The 22,226-nt window shown below is 35.8% G+C and overlaps 1 protein-coding gene across 2 annotated transcripts in view; it reads right to left on the bottom strand.

Annotated features, from left to right (window-relative positions):
* Positions 1-22,226, bottom strand: part of LOC123525550 (ATP-binding cassette sub-family A member 2-like) — a 99,545-nt gene that overhangs the window by 44,622 nt on the left and 32,697 nt on the right. For both annotated transcript variants that reach the window (XM_045304683.2, XM_053537762.1), the window contains exons 13-25: positions 20,421-20,542; positions 19,472-19,600; positions 18,898-19,162; positions 15,498-15,673; positions 12,348-12,451; positions 9,324-9,438; positions 8,157-8,347; positions 6,306-6,456; positions 4,876-5,080; positions 3,736-3,909; positions 3,002-3,182; positions 2,402-2,614; positions 323-690 (exon numbers count right to left, since the gene is read on the bottom strand). In XM_045304683.2, coding sequence (XP_045160618.2) covers positions 323-690; positions 2,402-2,614; positions 3,002-3,182; positions 3,736-3,909; positions 4,876-5,080; positions 6,306-6,456; positions 8,157-8,347; positions 9,324-9,438; positions 12,348-12,451; positions 15,498-15,673; positions 18,898-19,162; positions 19,472-19,600; positions 20,421-20,542 — 2,394 coding nt within the window. The remainder of the gene's footprint in view (positions 1-322; positions 691-2,401; positions 2,615-3,001; positions 3,183-3,735; positions 3,910-4,875; positions 5,081-6,305; positions 6,457-8,156; positions 8,348-9,323; positions 9,439-12,347; positions 12,452-15,497; positions 15,674-18,897; positions 19,163-19,471; positions 19,601-20,420; positions 20,543-22,226) is intronic.

The raw sequence follows: 22,226 nt of genomic DNA, 5'->3' as shown, positions 1-22,226 counted from the left end.
AGTTGAAACTTAGTACCCCTACATCAGCTCACTTAAAAATTCTGGTTGTCTGGAAGTATTTTTCAAGTCCTATCAATATTCTTCTTAATTTATGTTATTTTCACTCCATTTAAGTCAAAATCAACAGTAAATTTGAAGTGCCATCAGTAAAATGTTTATGTATTTACCTCTTGATGCCCTGAAGTAAAAATCAATTCACAAAGTCAAATTTTGGTTACCAGATTTAAATTACCCCATCCATTGGGATTCGAGATAAGAGTACCACATTTCAACCATATTTACAAAATGCTCTTGATAAAACTTAAGTTGAAAGATGAGATACCTTCTTCCTTCTCTTGTTTGACAAGCTTCAGGTGATAACCTTCACAGAATGTATTCTTTAGAAACAATGAACTTCCATAGCATTTCATCTCTCCATTTGATATAATCGCTATCCTATCACCTAGTAAGTCTGCCTCGTCCATGTGATGTGTTGACAGAAGAATTGTCCGTCCACTCTTGTACTTGATCAGCAGGTCCCAGATTGCTCGTCGTGCATATGGGTCAACCCCAGCTGTTGGTTCATCAAGGATGACAGTACGAGACCCACCAACAAAAGCTATGGCAACTGACAGTTTACGCTGCATACCACCCGAGAGGCAGTCTATCTGACTTTTACGTTTCTTTGGCAATCCCAGATCATCTATCATCCTGTAAATGTGTTCATATGACATCTTTTATTTATACAAAAGAATTAAAATCATACTGTTATCTGTTATCATACACTTACAAATCTACAGACATGAAGGTCAGTCTTAACATATAGGTCTGTGGAAAAGGTGTTAGTTAAGATGATTACTTAGATTTTAAGAAATTTTCTTCCGTGAATACAAAGACACTATGGACACCTAGCACAGACTTTGATCATCAGTGCTCTGGACTGTAAACAGTTCTGACAGCTGAAACTGTCATAAAATTGATTTCTAATATCTGGCTTCAATTCCCCTTCATACAAGAGGACCATGATGGTCCTGAATCGCTCACCTCTTCCCACATGATCCAGTTTTGAGTATGACATCGTTTTTTCTATTATTTGACATAGTGACCTAGTTTTTGAGCTCATGTGACCCAGTTTTGAACTTGACCTAGATATCATCAAGATAAACATTCAGACCAACTTTCATACAGATCCCATGAAAAATATGGCCTCTAGAGAGGTCACAGCGTTTTTTCATTATTTGACCTACTGACCTACTTTTTGATGGCACGTGACCCACTTTCGAATTTGATTTAGATATCATCAAGGTGAACATTCTGACCAATTTTTATGGAGATCCATTCACAAGTATGGCCTCTAGAGAGGTCACAAGGTTTTTCTATTTTTAGACCTACTGACCTAGTTTTTGACCGCACATGATCCTGTTTCGAATTTGACCTAGATATCATCAAGATGAACATTCAGACCAACTTTCATGAAGATCCTTTGAAAAATATGGCCTTTAGAGAGGTCACAAGGTTTTTCTATTATTTGACCTACTGACCTAGTTTTTGATGGCACGTGACCCAGTTTCAAACTTGACCTAGATATTATCAAGATGAACATTCAGACCAACTTTCATACAGATCCCATGGAAAATATGGCCTCTAGTTAGGTCACAGGTTTTCTATTATTTGACCTACTGACCTAGTTTTTGATGGCATGTGACCCATTTTCGAACTTGACTTAGATATCATCAAGGTAAACATTCTGACAAATTTTCATGAAGATTTCATGAAATATATGGCCTCTAGAGAGGTCACAAGGTTTTTCTATTTTTAGACCTACTGACCTAGTTTTTGACCGCACGTGACCCAGTTTCGAACTTGACCTAGATATCATCAAGATGAACATTCAGACCAACTTTCACACAGATCCCATGAAAAATATGGCCTTTAGAGAGGTCACAAGGTTTTTCTATTATTTGACCTACTGACCTAGTTTTTGATGGCATGTGACCCATTTTCGAACTTGACTTAGATATCATCAAGGTAAACATTCTGACAAATTTTCATGAAGATTTCATGAAATATATGGCCTCTAGAGAGGTCACAAGGTTTTTCTATTTTTAGACCTACTGACCTAGTTTTTGAAGGCACGTGACCCAGTTTCGAACTTGACCTAGATATCATCAAGGTGAACATTCTGACCAACTTTCATAAAGATCCCATGAAAAATGTGACCTCTAGAGTGGTCACAAGCAAAAGTTTACGGACGGACGGACGGACGCACGACGGACACCGCGCGATCACAAAAGCTCACCTTGTCACTTTGTGACAGGTGAGCTAAAAAGCTGAAAAATATTTACATGTTGTTGCTGTTTCCTTTTTGAAATACAAAACACAATGCACTCATTATCATAATCATGAGAGCATGAAGACTTACATGTCCATTTCTAAGTTGATATCTGAAGTCTTCATGCCTTTCAATCTAGCATAGAACCAGAGATGTTCTTCCACAGTAAGTTTATCAAAGAGGACATTATGTTGTGGACACATGCCGAGACCTTGTCGAATTATTTCCATGTCTGTTCGTATATCATTACCATATATGGAAGCAGTGCCAGAAGTAGGCGGGAAGAAACCTGTTAAAATGGACCTGAAAAAAAAAGAACAACACAAAATTGTTTTCACAATTATGTTATGGAAAAATGCAACAACTGTTAAACATAATGAATTTGTTCTGCAAAAACTTTTGACATTCATATTTTCATAAATATGTAAAGCTTCATTTTTTTCTCTGAGGTTCATAGAGAAATTTCTGGACTGAATTACCCATCATGCCAGTGTAAAGGTTTTACTGAATCCATAAGACATTGTTTCTGATGACTGGAGGTAAAACTATTAACTATCTAATCAGAAAGAATACAATCAGCTTCACAAGCATACAGAAGATGTTTAAGGATATTTAACCTAAGAAGACAAATAACAAAAGTTAGAAAATATTAGGACACAGTTTTATTTTTCCTTCTAGTTAACAACTTACATAGTTGTAGTTTTTCCAGCCCCATTATGTCCGAGGAATGAAGTTATCTGCCCTTCATACAGGTTCAGGCTTAAATTCTTCACAGCCACTTTTTTACCAGTTTTATACACCTTCGTTAGATGATCTATACACACACCCTGTGTCAGGTGACTTGGCTCCGCCTCAAATTTGGATGCTTCATCTGAATAAGGACAAAAGCAGAGCATAAATATTTCATTTGAATTCAAAATACTTTGCTTCACCTGTTATCTGCAAGTCATTTTAAAACACTTTTTTTTTCATTGAGTAAATACAAGGTATGTTTAAACTAATTATAATGATTAATATATGGCAATATACAATATGATATTTATTGGCTTGTTTAGACAAGTTAATTCCACATTGTAAGTAGTTTTGGTGGTACAAGACAAAAAGCAGATGAACAGATACAACCAGAACCTAGTTGCTCAAAACTTTGTTGCCTCCACCAGCATGCCTCTTGGTACATTTTGGAAGTAATTTCTAGACAATATATACTGTTGACTATAAAAAATATCTATGTGGTCAAAAGCAAAATATCTGTTGTTTCAATCAGAGTTTTGAGAATTTTTGCCAGTATATAAAGCAAAGATTAGAAACAAAATTATCCACTAGACAGCTTGTTTTGAGCAACTCGATGCTGGTGGTCAAGAACAGGATAATTATTCTGCCTCAAGAAGCAATTAAAATGTTAGATCTGGGTACAGAGTAACTACCTGGATCCCTTCCAATGGCCCCAGCCTGGTCTTCTTCCATCACGGAGAACCCCTGATGTCTGTGACACAATCCAGATATACTACAGCATTCTGTATCCGCTAATTTCATGTGACCTCCGCACCAGTAGGAACGTGTGAAAGGGAAATACCAAGGCTTGGGTAATCCAAATGATCCTGTATAGAATTACAAAATAATTACATCATTTATACACCAGAGAACAGACAAATTACCTGCACTAAAAAGCATAGAAATGATGCCTGTCAAGACAATTATGCTATAATTATGTTATTTATGCACAGCAAATTATTAATCAAAAAAAAAAACTGAAACTGTTTTATTTGATTAAACGCCTATTTTTACGCAAAACATATTCAATGGCGTTTTACAAATACATAAAAATACAACAAAAATTAAGATATTTAATGACATATAACATAAATTAGCATAAATACCATTGTGAATAAACTATTTAGTAAGCATTAAAAAAAAGATCAGACATCAGATAAGATTAATAAAATATTAGAATATTGTGGTTCAGTCTTCAATTAAGTTCTCTAGATTTTGCTTTGCTGGAATATTTAGAAGGCAGCTCTTCTCAGAACGCTGAAATAAACTTTGAATTTAATATGATTTATAACAATTCTCAAAATTTAATCAGTTTGTGTAGTTTTTCAAATTTTGACCCATAACTCTGATACCATTTCAAACTGAATCCTGGTCACATAACTTGGTTAGCTATGGCATTATCAAAACTAGAGATTCTATTCCTAAATATGGCTTAAATGTGTTACTAGTTAATGTATTTACAATTACAATTAATGTAATTTCTCCTTTCAGTTTTTTACTTTAGAATATTTACTGTTCTGTTGGGTTTATCCCTGTTTTAGACAGTATTTTAGTTATTTACCATGGTCAATTAACTTCTCAAGTACTCAAAGGTTAACCTTTTTTCTCCATAAGTACTTCACAACTTCCCAACATGGTTCAGGGGTGCATGATAAATGACCTCAGATTTAATGTCATCACTCTGATCAGGGAACAAACCCCTTATCCAGGATTTGAACTTACAACCTAGCTGAAGTATTGGGCTCTTACCTACTGAGCAAACCTAGTTGGCTACCACTAAATGATTGACTTACCTGGGAAAACATTTTCTATATACCATGCCAGTATGCCATACAAGAAAGCATCAAAGATCATCATCAGCTGAACCATGAGCAGGTTATATTGGTCACCCTCTACAGGAGATATATAAATGTTGTTCCATTGTACACCAACACCTGTCTCCTCATAAAATGCAAAATATTTCCCTCCAAGACCAAAGGCAGTTGTGGAAAACAGTGACTGAAAATTCAAAGTAATACTTTTGAACTTCATATATTTCAACTTATATATCAAACAATAAATGAAACCAGTATACGGGCCAACAAGTCAAAAACATCGTATATATTTGACAATTTGTTTAGTCACAATGAAAGCATAAATAACAATTATTTATGAAAACTTCTTTAATGAGCAGAAAGACCCCCTAAGTTCAGAAAGACCCTCTAAATTTCTCTGTCTATTGTTGCTGACACAAGGTTAGAATCACTACCAATCTGTATTCAACTGTTTGTTTTCTTAACATAAATATCACCTTTGGAAAACTTATGATAATGGAAGAAAATTTTGTGGTTAAGTTAGCATCCATAACCTTCAACTATTGATACCAAGATTTCAACTAACAAATAACAATCCCACGGCATACTGTGAAATTATTGTTTTTGTTTGGTTCTAAATTTTGTGGATTATTGTGGTTGAGAAACTTAATCTTAACAAACAAGTACACTGCCTATCCAATTTTTTGTGTTAGGAAGTTGAAATCCAAAAAGTCATGTTTCACAAATTATCTGTTATAGTCGAAACAACAAATTCTTGTACTCACCAAATAAAATCATTTCACAGTATGAAGTTACAGATACAGTTAAACACCCAGTCTGTCACAATTCAAATGCATTATTGGTTTAAACAATATTTTATTCATATATATTTACAACATGAAACATTACATAATTACAGCATGAAGGATTGAGTAGAAAGCCAAGCTTAGTTGAAACTCTCTCCTTAATGCATTATTATATATCTTACCATGAATAGTAACATAACTGCACAGGACAAAATCTTTTACCCCAGGCCAAATTATCAGAAGGGGGCATTATAACCAGAAGGGGGCATTCTAACTGGTTATTGGCCCACCACTGATAAATGATGTCATTTCACCCAGTGTTGTTGCAATAAAAAAATCATTAATTTGGTATCAAATATGACAAACTGATTTAAACAATTGAGTAACTATTATTGTGTTGAGGTATATAATAAACAACTCATTAAACGGCAATGAGTGGTCTACACAGAGAAAATAATCTGAGTGGGGACCACAACAGGTGGTTGAGACAACCCTGGTGCTCTAGCTGACCATGCCTGAGCAAGCAATATCTTACTGTATACGCATGAAACCAGACTGCCATGGACCTTTGTCAAACTAAATGTTCTTTTATACAGTTTACTTTAATAGCACACATGTACTTACCACAAGTGTTTTCACTATAGAGGAGATGCTATCACCTGCCACATCTTCTTTGATGGCAACATACATGTAAGGTACATAGGTCAAGAAGTAGATGATGCCCGCACATGCTGCAGCAACCTTCGCCTTGGAATATAGTGTACTGATCAGGAAACTGAAAAACAACAAAAGACAGATATAAGAACAAAATATGAAAATAGGAGCTGCCTATCTTATAGGAAAGTCCACTATTTACCCAAAAATCAATTTGTTTGCATTGCTCAACAGACCTCTATGTATCTAATATGAAGTGTTAATCAACAGTGAAATGATGCTCATTCTGAACATGAAATTGTTAGGGCAGCCAAGACATGTATGCAATACTGGGGCAGTGACAGAAAAGATCCACAAAAAGAACAGGTAGATTTACTTTTGCTATTCATCAAGTACAGATAGGACTAGAAGATGATTTTGTAGAAATGTGCAATTTTCCCCCAATACATAATAGTAATAGGCAAGAAGTCAATAAGGGACAGGAGCAAAAGTCCAAGAGACACCGATAGTTGGCTGCAACAGGGATCATCTACTCAGAATGTCTAATCATCCCTAAAAGTTTCAACATTCTGGACCTAGTGGTTCTCAAGTTATGGATTTGAAACGGTTTTCCATGTTCCGGCCACTGTGACCTTGACCTTTGAATGACCCACAAAATAGATATGGGTGATCTACTCTGCAAGTTCAATCATGCTATGAAGTTTCAACATTCTGGGCAAACCAGTTCTCAAGTTACTGATTGGAAAGAATTTTCCATGTTCAGGCCCCTGTGACCTTGACCTTTGCTCAAGTGACCCCAAAATCAATGGTGGTCATCTACTCTGTTAGTCCTATCATCATATGAAGTTTGAAGGTTCTGGATCAAATGGTTCTAAAGTTATTGATCAGAAATCGTTTTCCATGTTCTGGCCCCTGTGACCTTGACCTTTAACAGAGTGACCCCAAATCGATAGCGGTCATCTACTGTGCATGTCCAATCATCCTATGAAGTTTCAACATTCTGGGCCTAGTGGTTCTCAATTAAATGATCGGAAATGGTTTTCCATGTTCAGGCCCCTGTGACCTTGAGCTTTAACAAAGTGACACCAAAATCAATAGGGGTTATCTGCTCTGCATGTCCAAAGTTTAGACATTCTGGGTCAAGTGGTTCTCAAGTTACTGATTGGAAATGGTTTTCCATGTCAGGCCTCTGTGACCTTGACCTTTGATGGAGTGATCCCAAAAACAATAGGGGTTGTCTACTCCAGAAGCCCTACCACCCTATGAAGTTTGAAGGTTCTAGGTCAAATGGTTCTCCAGTTATTGATCAGAAATGAAGTGCAACAGATGAACGGACGGACAGGGCAAAAACAATATGTCTCCCCCATTGGTGGGAAGACAAAAATCCTTACAGTTTTCCCAAATACTTAGCTTAACAAGATATGAGAAAAGCCTATAAAATCTACTTTTAACTAAGAATCCAACAAAAGCCTAGTTTATTTTGTTAACTTTCACATTTCTTTACAATCTTACATAAACAATGGATTCTTCATATAAAACCTATGTCATTCTTAATTTAAGTATATATCAGTGAATCTTTTAAAAGCCTTAGTATCAACTGATCTAAACAAGTAATGATTTAATCCTGTAGGCATCAATCAACATGGAATGTGAGACTTTATAGAAAATATCAGTCATAAATACAAAGGATAATGAATATTGAAATAGACTTGCAATTATGCAATCTAAAACTTCTAAGGAAGTTAATTAGCTTAGGTAGTTTTGCATGAAATCTTCACAACATCATTACGAGACAAGTGAAGTCAATCAGTAACATGTTACCAGAATGATATGGTTGCTATGGCAAACAGTTCTAGAGTAGTGAAGACTACTAGTGCATTGCTGTAAGTGAGAACATGTCCATATTTGAGCATTGCTGTGAGGACAACCATGGTAACGGTGAACTGTACAAATGTAGTGAGGAACCAGGCTAGCCAGTGAACAGCATTGCTGAGGCCCATCATCTTCATCACCTGAAACAGCAGGGAAACAATTTTGTAAATGAACATTAAAGAATACAAACAAAAATACCTTAGCTCAGTTTGATCAAATTGGACAATATCTCTCCTTCATTTTTAACAAGCATTTCCTAATTTTTTGTTAATTCCATTTAAAAATAAGAATTACTGATATACTTCAATTTGTACTGATATATTTTTTTATATATTTTTTAGAGATTTTACAGTATTATTATGGACCTGGGTCTTGCGCGCAACACAGTGTCTTACTGTGCCACATATTCATGCATAGTTATTTTAAAATCCATGCATGAATGACAAAGATATGGACCGGACACTCCCATCATTGCACTATCATGAAATATGACCTTTAACGTCTAAGTGTGACCTTGATTTTTGAGCTACGGACCTGGGTCTTGCGCGCAACACGTCATCTTACTGTGGTACAAATTCATGCCCAATAATTTTAAAATCCATGCATGAATGACAAAGATATGGACCGGACACGCCCATCAATGCACTATCATGAAATATGACCTTTAACATCTAAGTGCGACCTTGACCTTTGAGCTACAGACCTGGGTCTTGCGCGCGACACGTCGTCTTACTGTGCCACACATTTATGCGTAGTTACTTGAAAATCCATCCATGGATGACAAAGATATGGACCGGACACGCCCATCAATGCACCATCATGAAAAATGACCTTTAACGTCTGTGACCTTGACCTTTAAGCTACGGTCCTGGGTCTTGCGCGCGACACGTCGTCTTACTGTGGTACACATTCATGCCAAGTTATTTGAAAATCCATCCATGGATGACAAAGATATGGACCGAACACGAAAATTGCGGACAGACCGACAGACGGTTCAAAAGTAACGCTGATGCAACAACAGTCTAAGTTCAACAGGATGAAGTAGTAACAACAACTGAAGGTACAAGTGAACTTTTAAAACTGTGTCACTTACAACATATTTACATCTACACATACCTCTTTTAGCCTTTGTTCTTTCTCATACACAATGCTTTGCACTAACATGGCCACAGAATATACCCAGGATATTGTCAAACACAGTGGCATAACATGTTCTATCATAAACACAAATCTGAAATAAAATGTACACAAGATGTTGTCAAACGCAGTGGCATAACATATTCTATCATAAACACAATTCTAAAACATAATAAACCCAGGATATTGTCAAACATAGGGGCACAATATCTTCTATTCCAAACACAAACCTTGAACAGGATTTTAACCTAAATTAAACAAAGAGGTGTTATGCTTTTTATCATAAACATTAAACTTGAAACAGAAAAGACTAAGGCTATGGTTATATAACCTTATCTGTACATAACAGACTTCCGATTTAAGAAGAAGAGGCAGAGTGTATGAGGGCAAAATTATTAACAGATTTATCCTATGACTGTCACTCAATAGTCACAATGTTGATACAAATAAGAGTGTAACACTGCTCATTCAAACATCAATGGCTTGAGTACCACGGCTGACTCGGGTAATTTATGTGGTCACCTGCCATTTTGCTCATATTTTCTAACTTTAGATGACTTGAACCCTGCAATACTCAAGTATTTTGCTCATCCCCTTGAGCCTTGAGCGATCAGTGTTTATTTAACAGTATATCAAAACTGTGTCTCATCTCACTGCAGTGACATGTTATGTTCAATAAAAGATGTCAATTTCTTCATAAGGTCAATATTTATCTAAGAACAAGAGCTTGTAGAACACAAAATGACCCCCTTGATGCATTCAGTAACTGCACAAGGAACAGAAATTATTTGGTTACTGTGCACTGGATGTTTGATGTACTGACCTCAAATCAATAATTACGGGTCACTTACCAGACGTAAGTGACCTCAATATCAAATGTGATCTTAGACAAAAGCATTCTCTAATTATCTGGCAAAAAAGTTCTATTGTTCTGGATCACCGGTCTGGTTGGCTGGTCATGATTAACCTCCCTATTATGTTTCGTGATCCTGAACCGTGTTCTCAAGTTATTGTCCAGAACCGGTTGAACTGTTCTGGGTCACTGTGACACTGACCTTTGAACTACTGATCTCAAAATCAATAGGGGTCATCTGCTGGTCATAATCGACCTCTCTATTAAGTTTCCTGATCCTAGGCCCAAGTGCTCTCAAGTTATCGTCCAGAAACTGTTTAACTGTTCCGGGTCACTGTGACCTTGACCTTTGACCTACTGATTTCAAGATTAATAGGGGTCATCTGCTTGTCATAACAAACCTCCCTACTGACTTTCATTAATTCCTAGGCCTAAGCGTTCTTGAGTTATCATCCGGAAACCAACTGGTCTACAGACCTTCCAACCAACAAACAGACAGACCGACCAACTGACATCAGCAAAACAATATACCCCTCCTTCTCCGAAGGGGGTTGTGGGGGGGGACCATAATAAAACTGAAGTAAATGCTCTAGTGGTACCTGTCTTGAAAAGAAGAGACGTAAATCATAAAAATATTCAATTTTCAAAAAAAAAAAAAAAAAAATCAAATAGCCCCTTTTAACATGACCAGTTTCATAGCAATAATGAGCAGGGTTACATCCTATTTATCAAATTTACAAAGACTGCTTGCATGATTGCCTTCATCTTATAACTACATACAATATGTACAGACAGCCATTAAAACTTTATCTGGACCTGGTCCCTGGGATTTTATCGCTGAAATCCAAAATAACTCTCATTTTATCAGAGACAATATCTATAAATGGAACCTTCATCTAATGATTGTATTGATTTACAGAACTTTATCAAATGTGAAGAGATAAAATTCCTCTCATAAATTACACGTTTGAACACAATGCATTACCAAAGTAGTGCATGTCAACAACTAATGAAAACTGAAAGAAAACAATTCTGTATCAATAATGTTTTTGTTGTTTACTGACTTTAATATCCAGCACACTTATAATTTTGAGCAAAAACAACTCTTGTTTTCTGCTGTAAAGAAATTTTATTATCAGTTTGATGAAGAGAAAACATGAAATCATGAACAAAAAAGCTCTCATCTGATCATTGTTTTGATGGTGAAGACCTTTGTATAAAATAATATCTGTGAGAAGATCCTTTAGAAGCATAAAACACAATCAAGCACAATAATAGCAAACTAACACTTACCCTGCTTAATTTCTATAATGAACTTGTCCATCTTTCAATTTGGACAGTACCATTAACTGTTAAAATGGGTGCTTACCATAAAGATACTGACTGAATGTAGAACAGTGCAGATCATGATCAGATTGCATGGATGTGCAGGCTGATCATGATCTACACTGGTCGCAAAGGCAGAATCAGTTGTGTTTAGCATGATAAGGGTAACTTCGACTCTGTTTGTTCATTAGTCGCACTGGCCAAAGTGGAATTTTATTACATGTATATACTAACACTGAATGTTCTCCATGATCCAAAAGGAGCAGAATATATGTCTAATTTTGCAAGAGAATGTGGGGAGGGTGGGGGCTGCCTAAACATTTTTTAGCCTTAAAAAAATATAGAAACATTTTTATTGAAATTTAAACTGCTTTGTAGCAAGGATGATTAGGCAGTTAATATATCACCTTATTGGAGACACAACACATCATTGTGTATTACGCTTACTCCACAGGACCACTGCAACCTGTCTAGAGCAAACACCACTATGAAGACTGAAACACATCAGTTTTACAGAGATTATTGCTCTGTAGAAGTTCATTTTCCAAGAAATGTGTCTAACTGGAAAATAAGAACCTATGTAGTAATTAACCCTTAGCCTGCTGGCAGCAAGACTTGGTGATTCTGCCTTTGCGACCAGTGCAGACCAAGATTAGCCTGCACATCCATGCAGTCTGATCATGATCTGCACTGTTCATCATTCAGTCAGTAGTAAGCACCCATTTTAATGGTACTGTCCAAATTGAAAGATGAAAGAAATTTATCAGGGTAAGGGTTAACTAGCTCCTCAGAGATGTTATAGACACTGGTTATACAGTACTTACTTATCATACAGCCAGCAGGGGTAGGGAAATCTAACAAAATATGACCCTGGTTCCACAACATCTCTTCCTACTTGAACATTAATTATGGCTCTCTCTATCACATCCTTTAAATAGAAACAGACAACATTCTATAAAAATTCTAAATCGGGGAGCAAAAAATAAATTTCTGTACCTCTAGCTTTTGCACCAGCTACATATCTATTTAACAATAGTTGTAAATTAAACAATGCTCTTAAAATTACAAAACTACTGTAGATTGGATACTATTTGCATAGACTTCATTGTTTAGCAGCCATATACACAGAGCTATGATTTTGCGAAACCTGTTTGTACTTTATGACATGGCGCAGATTAATATCCATGAATATTCTTGATCACCTGTGACAATATTCACTTTTAGCAAAAAGATAAACCTGAAAGCCAGCCAATAAACAGTATTAGTCACAGAGATATGCCTTTTTATTTTACAAAGATGTTTTGAAAGAATAACTGTTGAATCATTTTTTCTTCTTTAGGGTCTGACTTTATGGACATTGCTGCTGCACAAAAAAATTGAAATTAAGTCCCACTGAACAACTATATAAAATTCGCACCTACTTTACCTTTAGAAGTTAAAAAGAAAGCTGCAAAGGTGTATCTTAAGTATACAAGAGGACCATGATGGTCCTGAATCGCTCACCTCTTCCCACATGACCCAGTTTTGAGTATGACATCGTTTTTTCTATTATTTGACATAGTGACCTAGTTTTTGAGCTCATGTGACCCAGTTTTGAACTTGACCTAGATATTTTCAAGATAAAAATTCTGACCAATTTTCATGAAGATCCATTGAAAAATATGGTCTCTAGAGAGGTCACAAGGTTTTCTATTATTTGACCTATTGACCTAGTTTTCGAAGGTACGTGACCCTGTTTTGAATTTTACCTAGATATCATCAAGGTGAACATTCTCACTAATTTTCATGAAGATCTCATGAAAAAAATGGCCTCTAGAGAGGTCACAAGGTTTTTCTATTTTTATACTACTGGCCTAGTTTTTGACTGCACGTGACCCAGTTTCGAAAATGACCTAGATATCATCAAGATAAACATTCAGACCAACTTTCATACAGATCCCATGAAAAATATGGCCTTTACAGAGGTCACAAGGTTTTCCTATAATTTGACCTACTGACCTAGTTTTTGATAGCACGTGACCCACGTTACCTACTGACCTAGATTTTTGACCGCACGTGACCCAGTTTCGAAAATGACCTAGATATCATCAAGGTGAACATTCAGATCAATTTTCATGAAGATCCATTGAAAAATATGGCCTCTAGAGATGTCAAAGATTTTCTAATTTTAGACCTACTGACCTAGTTTTTGACCACAGTTGACCCAGTTTCAAAACTGACCTAGATATCATCAAGATGAACATTCAGACCAATTTCATACAGATCCCATAAAAAGTATGGCCTCTAGAGAGGACACAAGGTTTTTTTATTATTTGACCTACCGACCTAGTTTTTTAGGCATGTGACCCAGTTTCAAACTTGACCTAGATATCATCAAGGTGAAACATTCTGACCAATTTTCATGAAGATCCATTCAAGGGTATGGCCTCTAGAGAGGTCACAAGGTTTTTCTATTTCAAGACCTACTGACCTAGTTTTTGATCGCAGTTGACCCAGTTTCAAACTTGACCTATATATCATCAAGATAAACATTCAGACCAACTTTCATACAGATTCCATGAAAAATATGGCCTCTAGAGAGGTCACAACGTTTTTTCATTATTTGACCTACTGACCTAGTTTTTGATGGCACGTGACCCAGTTTCGAACTTGACCTAGATATCATCAAGTTGAATGTTCTGACCAATTTTTATGAAGATCCATTCACAAGTATGGCCTCTAGAGAGGTCACAAGGTTTTTCTATTTTTAGACCTACTGACCTAGTTTTTAACCGCACATGACCCTGTTTCGAACTTGACCTAGATATCATCAAGATGAACATTCAGACCAATTTTCATACAGATCCCATGAAAAATATGGCCTTTAGAGAGGTCACAAGGTTTTCCTATTATTTGACCTACTGACCTAGTTTTTGATGGCACGTGACCCACTTTCGAACTTGACCTAGATATCATCAAGATGAACAATCAGAATAACTTGCATACAGATCCCATGAAAAATATGGCCTCTAGAGAGGTCACAAGGTTTTTCTATTATTTGACCTACTGACCTAGTTTTTTTAGACATGTGACCCACTTTCGAATTTGACCTAGATATCATCAAGGTGAACATTCTGACCAATTTTCATGAAGATCTCATGAAATATATGGCCTCTAGAGAGGTCACAAGGTTTTTCTATTTTTAGACCTACTGACCTAGTTTTTGACCGCACATGACCCAGTTTCGAACCTGACCTATATATCATCAAGATGAACATTCAGACCAACTTTCATACAGATCCCATGAAAAATATGGCCTTTAGAGAGGTCACAAGGTTTTTCTATTATTTGACCTACTGACCTAGTTTTTGACGGCACGTAACCCAGTTTCGAACTTGACCTAGATATCATCAAGGCGAACGTTCTGACCAATTTTCATGAAGATCTTGTGAAATATATGGCCTCTAGAGAGGTCACAAGGTTTTTCTATTTTTAGACCTACTGACCTAGTTTTTGATGGCACTTGACCCAGTTTCGAACTTGACCTAGATATCATCAAGGTGAACACTCTGACTAATTTTCATGAAGATCTCATGAAATATATGGCCTCTAGAGAGGTCACAAGGTTTTTCTATTTTTAGACCTACTGACCTAGTTTTTGATGGCACGTGACCCAGTTTCGAACTTGACCTAGATATCATCAAGGTGAACATTCTTACCAACTTTCATAAACATCCCACGAAAAATGTGACCTCTAGAGTGGTCACAAGCAAAAGTTTACGGACGGACGGACGGACTAACGCACGGACGGACGGACGACGGACGCTGCGTGATCACAAAAGCTCACCTTGTCACTATGTGACAGGTGAGCTAAAAAGTGAAGTGTATGACTTTTCAATTGTTAATTTTTACATCTAATTTTACAAAGAGAAAACATTGTAAGTTCTTCTTCAATTAAATTATGGTACATTTCAAAAATTTGCAAAACATTTTACCTGGATCCAAGTGAAGCCAAAAGAGTAATATGGATAGTCTCCTGAGCCGGGCCCGGGGAACCAATACTTGTCCCTTACACGTTTAGTGGTAGGTGTGAATGTAGCATTCTGACGTATCTTGTATCTTATATGAGGTGGCAGCGTCCCGTTAGCATGCACATTCTCAAACACAACACCTGAAATATGATTGGTCCAAATAATAGCAATTTCTGGTACATTTACTAATTAAACCTTTCTAAAAATACATTTTGTAGTTGTAACAAGTACAGCAGAAAATTGCTATTCTTGGCAAGTATGACAGCAATTTCTTTTTCACAAAAGGGCATCCAAAATTCTGATGAATACAGTGTGCTATTAAAGTACTTTTCAAGGATACTGTGCTTAATTTATCATACAGCTGTTATTTCACAGTCTAAATTAGTGTTGTTTTTCATGACTAAAATACATTAACCTAATGTTTATCCTTCATTAGTGTAAATGCGATAGCATATTGCTGACAGCGAATGCTAGTGACAGACTGTTCAATATAAATATTACCTCCATTAACATGCTAGTATGTATTACTTATACTGATATATATATATCTCAATGTACTATACAAAGTCACATGTATAATTATACGTACAAAAATTTGAGGCAGGATACATTTAATGTCCAAACTTTTGTACAATTAATGATGCATTGAAAGGCAGTATTTTGTATCATCTTCTATACAAAGGTCTCATTTTGACTATTTTTCTTCAATATCCTTTTGTTCAGATGTGACATAATGCATATGATATTAGTATGCAAAGATCTTGTTGGTTGTATTAACCCTTACCCTGCAAAATTTCTATAATGAACTTGTCTGTCTTTCAATTTGGACAATACCATTAACTGTTAAAAGGGGCGCTTACCACAAAGATACTGACTGAATGGTGAACAGTGCAGATCTTGATCAGACTGCACAGATGTGCAGGCTTATCATGATCAATAGTGGTCACAAAGGCAGAATCAATCCTGTCCAGCATGAAAAGTGTTTAGTCTTTACTACTTATCAACTTAAGCGATGTAACCTATCAGAAAAGCACAATCATGTTCTACTTCTAATATATCAACTTGTAAAACTAAAATACAACAGAATAATATCTGGGGAAATGAAAACTTGTGTTTCAAAATGCAACCTAGCACAATGTCACATTAATTATCAAGGGAATAATTCTCTCCAAAATTCAGATAAAGCACCCATCATATAATTTACTGTTGTCTGATACTGCTTCTACACAGAACTTGGTGTACTTATTTATCAATTTCCTAAGATAAAAATTGGCACTGAGGATTTTATATGCGTGCAGCATATCATATTTTTTTACAACACATGAATTCTGCTTATACTTAATACAAGAGGACCATGATGGTCCTGAATCGCTCACCTCTTCCAACATGATCCAGTTTTGAGTATGACGTCGTTTTTTCTATTTTTTGACATAGTGACCTAGTTTTTGAGCTCATGTGACCCAGTTTTGAACTTGACCTAGATATTATCAAGATAAAAATTCTGACCAATTTTCATGAAGATCCATTGAAAAATATGGTCTCTAGAGAGGTCACAAAGTTTTTCTATTATTTGACCTATTGACCTAGTTTTTTAAGGCATGAGACCCAGTTTCAAATTTGACCTAGATATCATCAAGGTGAACATTCTGACCAATTTCATGAAGATCCATTCAAGGGTATGGCCTCTAGAGAGGTCACAAGGTTTTTCTATTTTTAGACCTACTGACCTAGTTTTTGACCGCACATGACCCTGTTTCGAACTTGACCTAGATATCATCAAGATGAACATTCAGACCAACTTTCATGAAGATCCATTTTAAATATGGCCTTTAGAGAGGTCACAAGGTTTTTCTATTATTTGACCTACTGACCTAGTTTTTGAAGGCACGTGACCCACTTTCAAACTTGACCTAGGTATCATCAAGATGAACATTCAGACCAACTTTCATATAGATCCCATGGAAAATATGGCCTCTAGTTAGGTCACAAGGTTTTTCTATTATTTGACCTACTGACCTAGTTTTTGACGGCACGTGACCCATTTTCGAACTTGACCTAGATATCATCAAGGTGAACATTCTGACAAATTTTCATGAAGATTTCGTGAAATATATGGCCTCTAGAGAGGTCACAAGGTTTTTCTATTTTTAGACCTACTGACCTAGTTTTTGACCGCACGTGACCCAATTTCGAACTTGACCTAGATATAATCAAGATGAACATTCAGACCAACTTTCATACAGATCCCATGAAAAATATGGCCATTAGAGAGGTCACAAGGTTTTTCTATTATTTGACCTACTGACCTAGTTTTTGATGGCACGTGACCCAGTTTTGAACTTGACTTAGATATCATCAAGGTGAACGTTCTGACTAATTTTCATGAAGATCTTGTGAAATATATGGCCTCTAGAAAGGTCACAAGGTTTTTCTATTTTTAGACCTACTGACTTAAGTTTTTGACGGCACATGACCCAGTTTCGAACTTGACCTAGATATCATCAAGATGAACATTCAGACCAACTTTCATACAGATCCCATGAAAAATATGGCCTTTAGAGAGGTCACAAGGTTTTTTATATTATTTGACCTACTGACCTAGTTTTTGAAGGCACGTGATCCAGTTTCGAACTTGACCTAGATATCATCAAGGTGAACGTTCTGACCACTTTTCATGAAGATCTTGTGAAATATATGGCCTCTAGAGAGGTCACAAGGTTTTTCTATTTTTAGACCTACTGACCTAGTTTTTGACTGCACGTGACCCAGTTTCGAACTTGACCTAGATATCATCAAGATGAACATTCTGACCAATTTTCATGAAATTCCATTGAAAATTATGGCCTCTAGAGAGGTCACAAGGTTTTTCTATTTTTAGACCTATTGACCTAGTTTTTGACGGCACGTGACCCAGTTTCGAACTTGACCTAGATATCATCAAGGTGAACATTCTGACCAACTTTCATAAAGATCCCATGAAAAATGTGACCTCTAGAGTGGTCACAAGCAAAAGTTTACGGACGCAAGCACGGATGGATGACGGACACCGCGCGATCAGAAAAGCTCACCTTGTCACTTTGTGACAGGTTAGCTAAAAATAGGACAAATGTTTTACCAATTATGTGTAGAATCTATCTAAAGTTAGTAAAAGAATACCAAATACAAAACTGAGCCTTGTGAAGTCCACCACTTAGAGACTTCTCACAGACAGCCCAGATTCCAGACTTTCGTGTAACAGACACATATCAAAAGCGATTCATCATCTCAGACAGTTATATACTCCTGTCTAAAAATAATGTCAGATGTGTGAAAACAACCTGCTAATACGTGTACACAAAGAATTTAAACAGATGTGACTACATACCAGCTATAGCACTGACATTCTGGTGATACTGCTGTGTCAGGAAAAAGTCAACCATTTCCCACTCACTGGCAAACCCTTTAAACACGTTGAGGTTGATGCCGGACATCAATGTCCGCCAGGTACACGCTGCATTATCAATTGAATCTATCTCATGTAGGAAGAAATCAGCGTCTGGGATGGTCAGGTTCAGGAACTGCTCTTGACGAGCATCTCCGTGTAGTAGGAATGACAGAACACTCTTTTTCTCTCGTAAATCTTTTTGTATCTGAAAGAATGAAACAATTATAACTGATGTAGTGGACATTTAAAGATAACCTTTAAAGCAATGTTTGTTCTGCATATTCCAAAACCTCTTAACAAATCAGGAAACTTGCTGTTTTGCCAATAGAGGACTGATCACCAATATTTACCAAAATTGTAAGAAAATAAAGTCTTAATCAGTTTAAATTTTTTCAGCAAGTTATTCAATTCAAAACACTGATTTTTCCACCCACAAACAGAAAAGCTGAATTTCATCCCTTTTGTTTGCATGGTTAACCATTACATATATTTTTGGGAGTAAATATAGGATTACCTGTTGTATAGTTTTGATATTCTGTCTTGTAGAGTCCTTACTGAGGTATAGTCTCAGGTCAGAGGAGATGGTCAACCATTCCTTAGCATAGTCACTCACTGAATCTATCAGCTTGAATGTATCATTGGCCTGAAATAAAACATTTCTGACTGATTTAACTTGAAACGTTGCAGGATTTGGAAGGTTTACAGGAGACTGTCTTGACAAAAATCTTGCGAAAAAAGACCAAAACGTCATAGTGATATAATGCTGACAGTCATTTTAAACCAAACTAAGTTTCAAGATGTTTGAAATAAAGATTGATAACAGTCGTTTTAAACCAAACTAAGTTTCAAGATGTTTGAAATAAAGATTGATAACAGTCGTTTTAAACCAAACTTAGTTACAAGATGTTTGAAATAAAGATAACAGTCGTTTTTAAACCAAACTAAGTTTCAAGATGTTTGAAATAAAGATTGATAACAGTCGTTTTAAACCAAACTTAGTTACAAGATGTTTGAAATAAAGATAACAGTCGTTTTTAAACCAAACTAAGTTTCAAGATGTTTGAAATAAAGATTGATAACAGTCGTTTTTAAACCAAACTTAGTTACAAGATGTTTGAAATAAAGATTGATAACAGTCGTTTTAAACCAAACTAAATTACAAGATGTTTGAAATAAAGATAACAGTCGTTTTTAAACCAAACTAAGTTTCAAGATGTTTGAAATAAAGATTGATAACAGTCGTTTTAAACCAAACTTAGTTAGAAGATGTTTGAAATAAAGATTGATAACAGTCATTTTAAACCAAACTAAGTTTCAAGATCTTTGAAATAAAGATTGGTAGCAGTCATTTTAAACCAAACTAAGTTTCAAGATCTTTGAAATGAAGATTGGTAACAGTCGTTTTAAACCAAATTAAGTTTCAAGATCTTAAGATTTTAAACCCAATATATAAATACACATACCTTTTTGATGATCGTGCGAACAGCAGTGTTATTTGGAGCATATAACACCTTGGGGTTACTGTATAGGACGTGTATCAAAATCTTTAGATTCTTCCGCTGTTTATAGTTCAGTCCGAGTGCACCTGCAAAATCAGAAGAAAGTCAAACAATGTTAAATTAACAAAAGCTGTTGGAGGATACCAATGCTAGACTATGCAAAGCCTTGTCACTAAACAATAAATAAATGAATGGACACTAACTTGAAGTGAACTGTTTCAATCCATTCCCACTGAGATACTAACATATTATACATCAACTTAAGGTTTCGATGGAGGCCTTGAGAAACAAAAATCAAACAACACCAAATCATAGAAAGAAAGAGTTGTTTGACATGAAAATTAAACAGCATGTAAAACATGTATATTACTTTACGAAACAAGTGTCAGTATACTGATATAAACATTGAATTCCGGAAAAGGGCTGCCTAAAGGGGTTCCACTTCCGGACAGTTAAACGCCTTTAAAAACTCATCATTTTCAAAGAACTTTTACACATGTTTGTTTTGATGCATTTGCAATAGCGTGCGAGTGGTGAAATTTCACGTAACAAGGTGGAACATAGTTTTCAGCAATTGTTTATCTTTTTTTCTTTACAAATGGCATTCATTTTCAAAGGGAGACAACTTTTTCTCAAAGATTACTTAAAATAATCAGAAAAAGTTGTTTCCCTTTGAAAATGAATGCCATTTGTACTTAAAATAATCGGGAACAGTTGTCTCCCTTTGAAAATGAATGTCATTTGTAAAGAAATAAAGATAAACAATTGCTGAAAACTGTGTTCCAACTTGTTATGCAAAATTTCACCACTCGCACGCTATTGCAAATACATCAAAACGAACATGTGTAACTGTTCTTTGAAAATGGTGAGTTTTTAAAGGCGTTTAACTGTCCGGAAGTGGAACCTCTTTAGGCAGCCCTTTTCCGGAATTCAATGTTTATATCAGTATACTGACACTTGTTTCGTAAAGTAATATACATGTTTTACATGCTGTTCAATTTTCATGTCAAACAACTCTTTCTTTCTATGATTTGGTGTTGTTTGATTTTTGTTTCTCAAGGCCTCCATCAAAACCTTAAATAAATCAGGATGTGGATGCAAATGTTGATCCTAACAAATTGACATGTGCAACAGCATTTTTTACAGTAAAGAAACATTGCTCACTCACTTGAGCATCAATGATTCCAGCACCTGGGCTCAATCATGAAATTCCAGTATTTGAAACTCTAGAAAACTCATTTTACTCACACTGCCAAAACTTTCAGTCATCCCTGTTTTACAGCACCTGTCACGATTGATATTATTCCTCAAATAGTTCCATTTGAAACTTGCACAGGTTTAGGGCAAGGCATTATAAGAATAGGTATCTTCAGCAAATGAGCGGTAACATATTAAGATAACATAAAATACCATCAAGTGAGTACAACAGATACTATTAAAAAATTTCTTTGCAATGAGGATTAATGTATTCAGGAGGTTTTATACTCGTATAGAAGCTACTGTACTGCAGCAGCAAATCAATCAAGTGTAAATTTAATATACCATATTTTTTACTTATAGGTCTTCCAATAACATTTTTACATAGATTAACAATTATCAGTACCATGATAACATATTTCAAAATTGTCTGGACTGAAATGATTCTTACTATACCAGATTATGACAGAAAAGAAGAAACTTACTGCATTGAACTAGAGCTGCTTTTGAGGAAAGTGCATGTCTCCCACAACTGCCTAATCATCTAGATTGGCATTTCTTCTACATTATTTA

This window comes from Mercenaria mercenaria, chromosome 3, assembly GCF_021730395.1.
Source record: "Mercenaria mercenaria strain notata chromosome 3, MADL_Memer_1, whole genome shotgun sequence".
NCBI classification, from domain to species: Eukaryota; Metazoa; Mollusca; class Bivalvia; order Venerida; family Veneridae; genus Mercenaria; species Mercenaria mercenaria.
The sequence above is the reverse complement of the archived record's forward strand: the minus strand, read 5'-3'. Positions and strand labels throughout refer to the sequence as shown.